At 42.4% G+C, this 13,122-nt stretch overlaps 4 protein-coding genes across 4 annotated transcripts; 1 reads left to right on the forward strand and 3 right to left on the reverse strand.

Annotated features, from left to right (window-relative positions):
* Positions 1-1,006: 1,006 nt before the first annotated feature.
* Positions 1,007-3,155, forward strand: N7509_013141 (phenylalanine ammonia-lyase; the record flags this gene model as incomplete). Its single annotated transcript, XM_056637778.1, has 2 exons — positions 1,007-1,191; positions 1,250-3,155. 2 exons carry the CDS (start codon positions 1,007-1,009, stop codon positions 3,153-3,155), a joined length of 2,091 nt encoding a protein of 696 aa, XP_056481285.1.
* A 4,423-nt stretch (positions 3,156-7,578) lies between these two features.
* On the reverse strand, positions 7,579-8,004 carry N7509_013142 (uncharacterized protein; the record flags this gene model as incomplete). The annotated part of the gene is made up of 2 exons (XM_056637779.1): positions 7,579-7,767; positions 7,993-8,004. The coding sequence occupies 2 exons, from the start codon at positions 8,002-8,004 to the stop codon at positions 7,579-7,581; spliced, it is 201 nt and encodes a 66-aa protein (XP_056481286.1).
* A 180-nt stretch (positions 8,005-8,184) lies between these two features.
* On the reverse strand, positions 8,185-9,057 carry N7509_013143 (kinase-like domain-containing protein; the record flags this gene model as incomplete). Its single annotated transcript, XM_056637780.1, has 2 exons — positions 8,185-8,314; positions 8,984-9,057. Coding segments are annotated over 2 exons (204 nt in total), but the record flags the coding sequence as incomplete, so codon positions are not given.
* Positions 9,058-11,535: 2,478 nt separating this feature from the next.
* On the reverse strand, positions 11,536-12,654 carry N7509_013144 (SDR family oxidoreductase; the record flags this gene model as incomplete). The annotated part of the gene is made up of 3 exons (XM_056637781.1): positions 11,536-12,480; positions 12,545-12,579; positions 12,636-12,654. 3 exons carry the CDS (start codon positions 12,652-12,654, stop codon positions 11,536-11,538), a joined length of 999 nt encoding a protein of 332 aa, XP_056481288.1.
* Between the last annotated feature and the right edge of the window lie 468 nt (positions 12,655-13,122).

Below are 13,122 nucleotides of genomic sequence, written 5' to 3' on the forward strand. Positions count from 1 at the left end.
GATGTACATAATTGCAGTTTTTTTTATTGATTAGCCTTGAAAGGCTCCTATTTTCTTCGGAAGGATCTTCTTCTAGCAGGCCACATGGTAATAAATAATTAGCCCTGGAGCCATCTTTACGTCTTTGATTTCTCGGTGTCTTCAATTGAATCTAATCCGGAGGCGTATAACTTGATTGCAATATTGTAATTCGAATTTGTTCGGAATATTTACATTCTATAAAATTGATGGAAATTGTTGCAAGGTGGAATCTGGTGGGCCCGGATCATACCAGAAACATGGGGCCGGAAGTCTGTAGGTGCCAAGAATCTCGACGATGATTTGTCCCATGAATCACCGCGCTCTTGGCAATATCCTCTGTCTCGTGCCATTCCGCTACTCTCTGGACGAGTTCTCGTAACACTGTACTGAGATGACCTATCCGTTTAATTCTCTTTGTCTTTACGGGTGTGTTTCTCTATCCACGTCCATCCAACCAGTCTTTACAACGCCCTATGCTGCGGGACTTAGTATACATATAATCTAGTTGGCTTATCTTACCGAACATGTAACTTTCCAGCAGCCCCTTACCCAAACTAAGCCTTCGATCTTCACGTCATCACTCAACTCACCACCATTCGTTTCAAGGCCACAGCATGCGAAGCACGCGGCGTTAGTCTTAAGACCTTCGATCGATTAACTGATTCCTATTGAAAATGTTAATTACTAGCCTGTACATCAACTCCTCTTCCTGACAGTTACCGTAGTAATAGACTCCATAAGTTGTGTACGAAGGGGTAGTAAACAATTTAGATCTTTGACCATTTTCTATTTGATGACCTGCTCCACTGATTTCGACATTATCTTACCCCGCTTTGTAATTCATTTCGATGTCCTTCGTTGACCTTCTGTGAATACATCTTGTTCTTTTAGCTGAATCTTTCAGCGCAAGTCTCTTAGAAGTACACCTTTAGTAGCAAAAACTTCTGCTCCAAATCTAACATATTAACCTATTATTTTCTTTCCAATGGGTGAATTATTCGAATCTTTGGTGTGCAAAGAAGCCACTATCTTCAATCGAAAGCCAAACTCATCTTTTACCGAATCTACACTGCAAACATGTCTCGGGGTCCGCAACCTTCTAGGTAAAGAGACCCGGGTTGTCTTGGACGGCCAATCATTGGATCTGAGCTCTGTTGTCGCCGTTGCCCGGTACGTCACTTTTCATGCATTGTCTGTTTATCGTTTACATGCTAATTTGTCGCTAAAGACTTGGTTGCAATGTTTCTCTTACTGAGAGTCCCGAGTTGCACCAGTTATTGATGAAGAGCGTGGATCTTCTGAATGAAAAGCTCGCACGTGGTGAAATTGTGTACGGTGTCAATACTGGTTTTGGTGGAAGTGCAGACAGTCGAACAACCAACTACATTGCTCTACAAAAGGCGTTGATCCAACACCACAATGCGGCAGTCTTAATTCCCAGTGACCGAGGACGGGAGAGCTCACACCTTTCCAGTTCCTTGAAAAGTCACAGCATCCCTGTGCCAGTTGTCAGAGCCGCAATGTTAGTCCGATGCAACTCCCTGCTGCGAGGTCACTCGGCCGTTCGACCGGAGGTGATTGAGTACATCTGCACTTTTCTTCGAAGCTCTATTACTCCGGTGGTCCCTCTCCGGGGAAGTATCTCGGCCTCAGGTGATCTGACGCCGCTTGCATACATTGCTGGTGCGCTCGAGGGAAATCCAGATATCTCAGTTCATAAATCGAATGGAGACATTGTTAGGGCTGATCAAGTGCTTAAGGAATTAAACCTGAAGCCTCTAGAGTTTGGCCCGAAAGAAGGCCTGGGGTTATTGAACGGGACGGCGTTTAGCTGTGGAGCGGCAAGCTTGGTCTTGTTTGAAGCCAACCAGCTAGTCCTATTATCACAACTTCTTACAGCGATGGGTAGTGAAGCGATGATAGGTATGACTTGTAACTATCACCCTTTTATTGCCGCGACACGACCCCACGAAGGACAAGTTGAGGCCGCGAAAAATATCTTTGAGTTCCTACTTGACTCCAAGCTAGCTACACCGGTTGCTCCTGGACAGGACGGTCTAGCTCAAGATCGTTACGCTTTGCGGACTTCTTCACAGTGGATTGGCCCCCAGATCGAGAATATGGCCCTAGCCCTCCAGCAGGTACAGGCTGAACTAAACTCGACAACGGACAATCCCCTTATCAACCCGGAAGATGGTAATATCTATCATGGTGGTAATTTCCAAGCTGCAGCAATTACCTCCTCTATGGAGAAAACCTTGAACACTATGCAAATGATTGGCAAAATGATCTTCTCCCAGTGCTCTGAGCTGATCAACCCGACTCTGAGTAATGGCCTTCCTCCAAACTTGTGCATGGACGACCCAAGTCTTTCCTTCGCTTTCAAGGGTATTGACATCAATATGGCATCCTACACCTCCGAGCTCGGTTATCTAAACCACCCTATCAGCAACCATGTCCAGTCAGCGGAGATGCACAATCAAGCCATCAATTCACTCGCATTTATTGGCTGTCGCTATGCTGGAGATGCCGTCGAAGTTCTCTCGCTTATGACGGCAACCTACTTATACGTCCTTTGCCAAGCTGTAGATCTGCGCGTGCTTCATGCCGAATTTATTAAAGTTGTACGCCCTGAGATCGATGAAATAACGGCGAGAGCTTTCTCAGCCGCCCCTGCTTATCTAGAGACCATTCAGGTGACAATATGGGAGGAACTAATGCGCCATTGGCGCAGAACCAGCACTAGCGACCTTTCCGACCGTTGTGTGACCACTGCAAATGGCTCGATAGGTGTTCTTCTCGACAGCCTGCCAGCCGACGCTGGTATTTCTCAAGGTGTTGCCCAGCAATGGAAGAGCAGCGTATCTAGTGCCCTGCAGAAGACATATGAAGCCGCTCGTATCCAGTTCCTTGCTAGCCCCACAACCAAAGCATATCTCTGCACTTCGTCACAGAAACTGTACAAGTTTGTTCGTGAGGATCTGAAGGTACCAATCCACACCGGTATTGACGCCCATCCAACAACCAACCGAGACAATTCCGAAGGAAAGGAATGTATCGGCTCTCAAGTGAGCAAGATCTATACAGCGCTACGGGAAGGAAGATTCCAGGATCTTTTGCTCAGCTGCTGGTAGGGGGATACTTTATACTTGTCTGCGAGACTTCTCGTCCACCACCTCAAATAGGGTTCCTGGTCACTTTAATACCGATAACCATGTCTCACTTGAAATTGAATTGGTGTCCCACATTCGTCGCCTAGATTTGTCGGAAATTATTCTTTCCATTCCTTTCTATCTTTCAAGTTCATCGCTTTATTTGTTTGGAGGCCTGTGATATCTATCCATTTCTTTAGGAAAGCTTAGAGTTTAGTTTATTCTCTCTATTTAGCTACATATTTAGGGATAGTAGATAATAGAGAGTCTATACTCAATACCTATAATATCCATAAATAACTACTATATCTTGCTTATAAAGAGCGTATCTCTATCTGATATTATCTTCTAGGGTATTCTATAGTTAGTGAATATGTATCTAAATAATATCAATACTATAGTATTTATATTAATAGTTTCTATTGTTAGTATTATGTATAAATATTTTGTTAATTAGTCTACTACTACTATAATTATATTATGTCTGTCTAATTTTGGTAGTTTGGTAATAAAGTCAAGCGTAATATATTCCTATAGTTATATTAGCACTTCTAAGTTCTGTAAATTACTATATTACTTAATATATATTATTGCCGAGGCAATTCGATTCAGATTTATCATAAGCGTTTCACGACAGCCATACAGTCGGTCAATTATGCCAATGAATGAGCCTGCTGCACAAACTGCGCTTGCAATGCAGCTCGAGTCCGGTTGGCCACCATTATATGACGATTCTCTGAACTCCGACTTCCCTGATCTTGCTGGAGATCCTCCTTCAAATTCCGGCTTCTGTAAATTAGCTGGGAATTCCTTCCATAATGCTAACATTCATGATCTAGCCAGATAACCTTTGGGATTCAAAAATCCAGCGTTAGTTCGACTGCCAAGCATTATCATGCAAGATAATTATTTGCGGAAGAAATTCCTTGAGCAACTCTTCTATCGCCGGTGAGCCACGCGGCTTTGGAAAGGCTTATATAGCGTGCTGTTACCTACGGCGCTAGATAGATGTCTTTATTTTATAAAATTCATGCTACTTATCTTCATTAGGGATGTTCAGTTTGCGTCATTACTGCTGTGTTTCATTATATCTCCGCGATTGAAGAGTTTGCGAGATCCAGTAAAGGGCAATCAAGCAGCCCAGCTGCCCATCGAGTGTTATAAAATCGGTCATCGGAACATAGCTCCCTAGCGCGAGCTTCTCTCAGGACCTGATCCAACCGACAATGAGAAGAAGAGCGACCGATATTTCAGGGATTTTTGAGCTGGAGCTTTGCAGCCATGCCCCTACAATCATCAGAAATCATCCATGAACTAGGCGCGGCTACATAAAGGACACTCATATATCCAAGGATAGATAAATCGAAGTCGTGAAGGAGTTTCACGTCCATCTGAAGAATATTGTAGAGCTTCTGGACTCATGGGACGAATCAGGCTCTAGATTTGGAAAGCCGGGGTCTTGTCAGAGAACAACGCCGTGATTCTTTCTTTGGGATTTGCGTATGAGCGGCCAGCTTTTGTCTGTCTAATGGGAAAACATGTGCGCACACTTTTACTCTATTCCTACGGATAGGCAAGCGAAAGGCTAGGGATGGAAATCATGGCTTCCGTTTCACATTGCGCCCCTCGCCTCTTTCATGCTGGCACGGTCGCTTTAGAGCTTTCTTGGCAGTATTAGTGCTTCCCGACGTCGCCGAATAGGATGACAGGTTTCCCACGAAAGAAACCTCGGCTCGTATCCGTTCCGCAAAACTGACGAAGGGTTGGAAGGGTATCCTTCTTCGAAAGATAGTTAGGGCATTGGTACAACCGGTGATAGTCGTTGGTTTGTCAAGCATTTCAAGGAATTCACATGTAAATTGGCCCTCATAAAGGTAAATGAAGTTAAAATCATCCCTGTTCACTACAAGGAGTCGTGACTGTGATGTGTAAGTCAGGTTTTCTAAGCGAAATCAAGGTATGATCTATTTGTTAGGCATACCGAATAACTTATGGCAGATGGTTCCTTCAAAAGGTGTCTCTAGAGCTGCACAATAGATATCAAGATACACAGAAAATATAGGTCCTCTACCTATTGCCTGGATGTGAACTGTAACAGTCGCTCGACTAAGAGGCATATGCTAATAGTATTCTGTCTCTTGCCCGGATACGTACGAAGCGAAAGTTTCTTTGCACGAAGACCAGTAACATCTAAATAGTCCAAATAGCCAACTAAGGACGGGATGTTGTTATTTAATTAGTAAGATTAATTACGGCAATAGAAAACAGTATAACGTGGTCGATGAACCGGCTAGCCGGCAAAGAAGAACTCCGGTCCTTTGCTATACTCAAGAGCTGTTAATAATTAAAATAGCGAATCCACAAAGAGCGTTGTATACCTTACCTAAACCGGTTGAAGGAACTTCCGTCGTGCAGCAAGAAGCGACACAGGATATTATGTTTCACAGAAGGCACAGCACTTTTAGCAAGCATCTCCACATCGCTTACTTTCGTCCGGTTTTTAGCAGCAGATAATTAAATATCTTCCCTACATCGACGAGCCTTATAGCCGTCACAAGTATTCTTTACCGTAAAGTTGTCAGTCTGCTGGAATAAACATCCAAGCACGTCCAGATAGCGTAAGGTCCAAAACAACAGTTTTACCAGGAGCTCCCAACGAAATCGCAAGATATCAGAGAGTAATATCACATCAGGAATAGGAGATATATTTTGCTTGCTTTGATTAGTTGTTCAAAACGACGGGTAGTTGCTTGCCCTTCATCAGGTTAGAGGTAGCAACCGTGTTAGCTCCGACCAAAGCGGGAAAGAATCTATAGAGGCGCATAAAGAAAGAAAATCACCTAACCCTGCCAAGACTCACAACCAAGATTAATGAAGCAATTCTAACAATTCAGCCAATCTTCACCACATCGCCACAAGTGAATGGGGACATGACCATTTGTTCGCTTATCGGGTAATACAACGAGAAACTCAGAACAATATTCTCCCTATTTTATCAGAATATATAGGCTTATCGGACCTGAAATCCTCGCCCGAAATTTCTGCTTTTCTAAGAGGACCGGCTTTGACCTATTTGTCTCAAAGTAAGCACGGTCTCATTCGTGATTCTAGCTGTAGCCTATCTCTTGCGCAAATTTGGGCTGCAATGGCAATAATCAAAGCTAGCAAGAACATCCGCACGGAAACTTTTATAGAAAAAAAGCCGAATGTAAAAGCAAAGACGAATCTCATAGAAGGGCAAAATATCCCAGACAAAGTACATTGCAAGAAGACTTCATTAACTCTAGTATACTTCAGGTTAGCTCAAACAGCCCCCAGACCGACAGCTTCAGCTCCCATATAACTTCATCTATCGGTTATATTAATAGAGAGTCCCACATACTGATATCGTCACCGGAAGATAAAACTCTGCGACTTATATCTTGTATTATTCAGCATACCTTGTACTATGCTCCACCTCAGGATTCCGGACATTTACAATCAGTTATCGAATTTCAAGACGCCAAAAGAAGGCTTTCTATAAAATCTCCCTTTTTAAGACGGAAAATAGTCGCTACTAATAACGGAGGCCTTTACCGACAAATAGCACAAGATAATGTCTTTAGGGTCGATAAAGAGCGTATGGCGATTTTAGAAGCTAAGAGACATTTCTAGTTTCTGGAGAATAGGAGGCCAATCATCTCGGATACTTATCTCGCACAAATGACTTGCGAGGCCTTAGTGGCGAGATTGGCTGATCCGTTCACTAAATTAGACCTGGGCAGGTAACTTCGTGATACTTCATTAGATTTTCAGTAAATAGCGAAAAGCTACTAATCTTCTGTAATAGCATTATATTTATCCATGCCGCACAGCACTACATATACTTTCTTTATTTCTATATCACTGATAATTTTCTTCAAGATTTCAAGTCGGTCGCTCCTAGCAATTTTGTCTACGTTACATCCACTCCCTAGTTTGATTTAAGTTCTTGCAGTAGAAGAGAGCAGATCGTACAGAATATTAGCTGTATAATACGATAGACAATCTAATAAGTTTACCCAGTCAGCACTGTATCTAAGTCAAACGCAGCAGGGATACGTATAAATAGGACTTGCGATACGCAAGAGGGCTTGGCTTAAAGAACGAAAAGCATTATGTATAGAAGAGCTGATCAAAACAAGCATGAAGAGTTATAGTCTCGACAAAAAATATAATCACTCTCATAGCTTAGCCTAATCCCCCCCCCTACCCTTCCTTCTAGCCCGAGCTGTTTATAGTGAATTATTTTAAATTCTCAAGCAGCCCAGCTAATTGTCTATTAAGATATACTTATTGTCAGTAAGCCAATGTAAATTCGGTTTGAAAATCTTTGATAATTTCTCAGCTGAAGACTTATATTCATAGTTCTGTGTACATATACTAACTATTGAAGAGCCCTTCGGGCCTTGTTCAACAATTGACTATGTGGCGGCCTTTGCCAGCAAAAGCAATACTGTCCTTTTTCCATTACAATACGTCTAAACCGCGGGCCGGTTGTCCAGATTAGTTCTCCATCCGGATTTTTGCCAAGTTCGAAAGATATATTGTAGTCAGGCGCCACTAGTAGGTCCGGCTATAAAAGCCGGTTTAGTGTATTAAGATAACGTTCAGAGTCTCTATCTAATTTTCGTATAGCAACCTAGTCATTCAAAAAATTACAAAAAATTAATACGTCAGAGTCCAGCTCCTAATTACACATCTATTCTGAGATATTTTAAACCATATCCAGGGTTTAGTTCTAGTAAGGAATACTTATAAATTATATATCGTTTAAAATAAGCTCGTAGAGTATAAATACAACAGTAGTCATATCATCTCAGCCTTTCAGTAAGCGGTTCTCTCCATTTGCAGCCTAATCAAAATTAAAGAGAAGGATTTTATTTATATCAGAATCAATAAGTAGGTTGCGGGGCACTATATCCTGATATATAATCCCTAATTCTAAATTAAGAAAGTCTATAAGCTAGATAAGTTGTTGTAACTACTCAAATTAGAAAGGTATATTTGTATTGTCGAGGGTTCTGCCTAGAATATATTTCATTGTAAATCTAATAACCCGAGACTCTATATCTTCAACCACAACATAATTAAATAGTACTATATTAGGGTATAATAGCAGGCTTTTAAGAAGATTAAGTTTATCCTAGGCTATCTATAGTCTCTAGGGCTTATCTAAAGGGTTAAATTTAAAAGTAACCCTGTAAGAAAACCCTAATTCATCTTTATATAATAAAAGATCAACTTCTAGTCTGAGCCGATCAAGCTTCTAGAGTTTAGAGTATTAAACTATTGTAATGGGGATTTCCGCTCTCAACACCGGTATCCTAGGGTCAGGTGACAGAAGCCTCAGTAACAAGGCTCCTGTTTTCTTTCAGGCAAATAAGTAGCGTTCGTTCTAGATTGTCAATAAAACATGCATGTTCCCCCTTATGAAAATGTTCTACTGAGGCTGCTGAGGTTGCGGTATCGATATACCGCGTATGAAAGGTTCTGTTATTGCTCGTTCGATCATCTCTCTATAGCGTCACGCTTTGCTCATCTCGTTCCTGCACTCTGCGAGTGTGGTGGTTTCGTCTCTTCGCGATCGACCCGTCTGCTTGACAGACTGCCAGCGAGCATTCCCATCTTACACTATATAGCAATTAGTAAGTATCTCAGCCATAGAGATAGGAAGATATACAACAAAGAGAGTATTATCCTCTTCTAGATTGGTCGAAACTTCTGCAAGAAGTCTATCTTCGTCAACTGTAACAGCGCAAACTTTCGGTAATAAGTAATCTACAAATTACGCCAGAACTAGAATCTTTATATCCTTATCGGACAGAAAGAGCTTAGCGATACCTTTAACCTTTACTATCTTAAGCTAATCCTAATCCCAGATATTATAATGTATTTCCGTTAAGGGATTATCTCCCGGCCCGAAGTAGCTTTAGCCCTCAGAGTAGAATCTGTCTTAAGGCTTTATTATGGCAGGTGAGTTCGACAACGTAAGTAATCGGCTGATTTTTTCGTTATAGATTTGAAGGATATTTTGCATACCCTAGACGTTATATATTGAGAAGTCAAGATTACGTAAGTAGGGTAGAAACAGGTGGGTAGAAGGAGTTACCCGTTCGCATAACTACAAAAGGATCATCCCTGCAATCAGAAATACTGACTGACCAAATTAGTCTATGTACTTATAGGCTTAGTATATAGCTAAAGCGTTTACAGAGCAGCCGGTATTGGCCTAAAAGATCGGCTTACCCAGATATCAATGTGATCAGTGGCCGGGGATGACTGCCATACGTGAGATGAGGCATGAAATACTATAAGTCCAGCTATGTCACCTATCCAATGAAAATATTTACAATCTATTTTCTCTATATACTTATAGGTATCTTTAGAACCTAAAGGTATAGAACGCGATACTTATCGACCCAAATAGTAGAGTTTACGAGGTACGAGTAGGATATTTCTAGAAAAGATTACAGCTGATTGACTAGAATTCATAACTGTACGCAATTAATACTTTCGCCGAGATCCTGAAGTAGATTTAAACCGAAAGTCTGTAATTGTTAATTAATCTTATATTGATTATAAGTCGCATACACCGATTTAAAAATATAAGTAGTGCTCAAAGTCTTTAGACGTTCTCGCTGGATATATCTGATCTGTATCAACTTTTTAACTCTTATATTAAATACCTAATACTATTATCATACCTTTATCTAAGTCTCAATGATCAATATAGCTGCATAAATTACAGCTAATCAAATAGGACTTGATACTTACAATCGGCTAGTTAGCAGCCCCTAAAATCTAGGCAGTTGTACTTACGGTTAGTACGTCTACTACTCAAGTGTTTACTATCATATATACGGAGAGGTACTATTTAGATATAGTTATACTATAATAGTCTCTAGTAAAAGTAGCTTCTGCAAATCCCCGGCACCGAAACACATCATCAGAGCAGTGTAAGTCAACGCTAGGTGCAGACTTTACTAATTTCCAGTGCTAAGGTAAGTAATACTCTACTAATTTCCAGACAAGGTACTAAAAATATAATCTTTAGTAATTATTTGCTTCTTAGAAATACCTATATTGATGTTTAGAGACTATTCTTTTATTATTGTATTTAGAGGCATACGTAGTGTTTGCTGAGGCGATATAGAAAGTAAAGGAATAGGAACAGGCGAAGCACAGGATTTTTTATCCTTGGTTAGCTATAGGATTCAGACAAGAAATGATAATAATTAGCCTTACAGATTTACGTAAGAAGTTGCTGAGCGACTCGTCAATAGACAAGTCGTAGAAATCGCTTCTATATATTATGAACATGCGGGCTCGAAGATACCGAGGAAAGGATAACCTACGCGTTATTCCTCCTTTGGGACATAGAAGGTAGCTATGTACAGGTGCTAAGGTGACTAGTGCTTCAGGTGGTGGTAGACCAGCCAATGATACATATTTTACTTTAGCCTAGAGGGTCAAAGCGTAATCCTTGCATGGCAAGGTATAATTCTCACCCGCTCTCACCCTATTCTCACCCTGTCTATTGCGCACTCACCCTAATCACCCGGGTCGCGCGACGCTAAAGCGGCGCTCACCCCATTCTCACCCGGGCGGCACCCACCGCACTACCTGCTGTGTTTTAGCCACACGCCGGCAGGTTAGTAGTATGGTGGGTGACCACATGCGAATCCCTGCTGTTGTATGTTTTTTTTTCTTGAACTTTTTCGTCGTTTTGGCCTACCGATGTGAGGCGTCTTGAACCTGAAGCTTGGTGTTATGGTCGGATTAGCAAAGTGACATCTCTTTCCGGTGCAATATCAATCTTGGCTATGGATCTTGAGAGTAGGGAGAAAGACTGCAGCCAGCTTCTCACAGAAACGCGGAAATTCCGGTAGATGCACAGGCGCTACTAATAAGTTTCTGCTAGGTGTATATCCCGCGCTTCGCATATGATGATCGCTCTTGGGCACTATATCACTTTATGGGCCTTGGAACAGCTCTGCATAAAGCAGCCAAACTCGGCAAAGTAGACGTGATCATTTTTCTACACAGTGAGAGCGCCAATAAGTTCGTCAAAGATTCGAACGGCCGTACACCAATTGGCTGCGCGCGAATGATGAATCAATGGCAAGTCATAGAGATTTTAGACCAGGAGAAATAGTTTATTTTTGTGATCGTGATTATACGCGTATGTTTTCTTTCACTTTCCGGTAAACTTATTTTCGCGGGATCATTTCCCGATGGGATTAACAATGCTGCTTTCCAGGCTATGATGCGCATTTCCGCACCCAGCAATCTTCATTTGGCTGCAGACCGGCCTGGGATTGCTTCTTTCCCATCAAAGTGCTCACAGCGGATGTCTTTGCAGGAACTTGATTGTATCCACAACTGAGTTCTCCAAAGGTAGATATTCTAGGTGAAGAATATCCTTTGAGCGGTTGTTGTCGAAGCCATAAAGGGGGCTAGGTTTGTCCGAGATCAGCTTAGTAGGGAGTTTGTCGACATACTCAGGAAATCTCTTCTTGGTAATATCCGCAACATCCTTCATGTCAAAGTGACCAGCAGTAATAAAGAAGCGCTTTCCACCTGCCTCGGGAACTTCTATAGCTCTCACGTGAGCAAGGGCGATGTCTCGCACATCAACCCACAGCCAGGTGCCGGTCGGAGGCAGCTTTTCCTTCCATCCTCCATGCATCAACATCGCAAAATAAGCGTTTGATGTATTGAGCGTCGCTTGGGATTCTGGCGGATGAATTGGAGGCCCAAATACATAGGGAGGGCATATGGTTGCAAGAGAAAAGCCAGGCTTCTCCTGTTCCATGAATGACCATGCAGCCCGCTCAGCCAGCGCTTTGCTAGCACGGTAGGTTTTGCTGCGATCTTCAATACCTTCCTCATAGGTGACCGGGTTCCACTGGCTCTCGTTGTACACTTCGGGGTGCTCGTCTGTGCTAACGATTGCAGCAAAGGAGGAAGTAATGACCACTCGCTTCACTGAATGTGCCTTGTCCTTGATTGCGCGGAGAATTCCCTTCGTTCCATTGATAGCAGGATCAAGGAGTTCCTTTGGATCCTGAAATCGGAAATGGAAGGGACTTGCTGTGTGTATAACAGCGTCAAATGGAGGCTCCGAAATGACGGCTTCATCAAAAGCGCCTTCTTGGGAAATGTCGGGAACAACCACGTAGGAAAGTTTGCCTTTGAAGGATTCCGGATAAAGTTCAAGAATTCTTTCGCCTTTTGATTCACACCTCACAGTAGTAACCACGGTATGGTTGCTAGCGAGAAGAGTCTTGGTGTTTTCTTAGTGTTGTTGACAAATTGGACATGTATACCTCAACATTAGGGGGGAATACCTTTAAGCAGTGAGAGGCAATGAAGCCAGAGCCACCTGAATCCAATCATTAGTTGCTTCCAAAATTGAGAACAGATCTTGAGGATGCTGACCTGTCAGGAGAACCTTCATTTTTTTCGGTTCGACTGCAAAGAATTGGAAGCTTTGTGTAGAATGGCGTGTTCGAATTTTGTTGTCACGGAAATTTAGGCTAGATGATGACTAGATTTGTCGAACCTTAAATACCACCAAGCCTTTCCTTGTCGGTGCAAATCCGTCAGCGAATGGTCTAACTCCGTGCCGAAACAACCGGACATGACCTTCTTGAACCGATCGGCCGATGTTAGCAACAACCGTATCGAATCTTCGGCCGAGGAGCGTTGATTGGTCAATTCCAAGGGGCGATCCACATCAGCCAATCAGCGACCCCATTTCCTTCGATATCCCTCAGGTCGAGTTTGCATCGTAGGACAGTTAGATTTGTAGTAGATGGACGTCGGATTTAGAGGCTATATGTGTCCGATTTTCCGTCATGTTCGGATTTTCGGATTTAAAAATGGACCGTCCTCTTCTTTCCACTACTATTTATCACTTATTGCG

The sequence above is a fragment of the Penicillium cosmopolitanum genome (genome assembly GCF_028827165.1).
Source record: "Penicillium cosmopolitanum strain IBT 29677 chromosome Unknown utg000012l:1.0-3308103.0:1.0-3310761.0, whole genome shotgun sequence".
NCBI classification, from domain to species: domain Eukaryota; kingdom Fungi; phylum Ascomycota; class Eurotiomycetes; order Eurotiales; family Aspergillaceae; genus Penicillium; species Penicillium cosmopolitanum.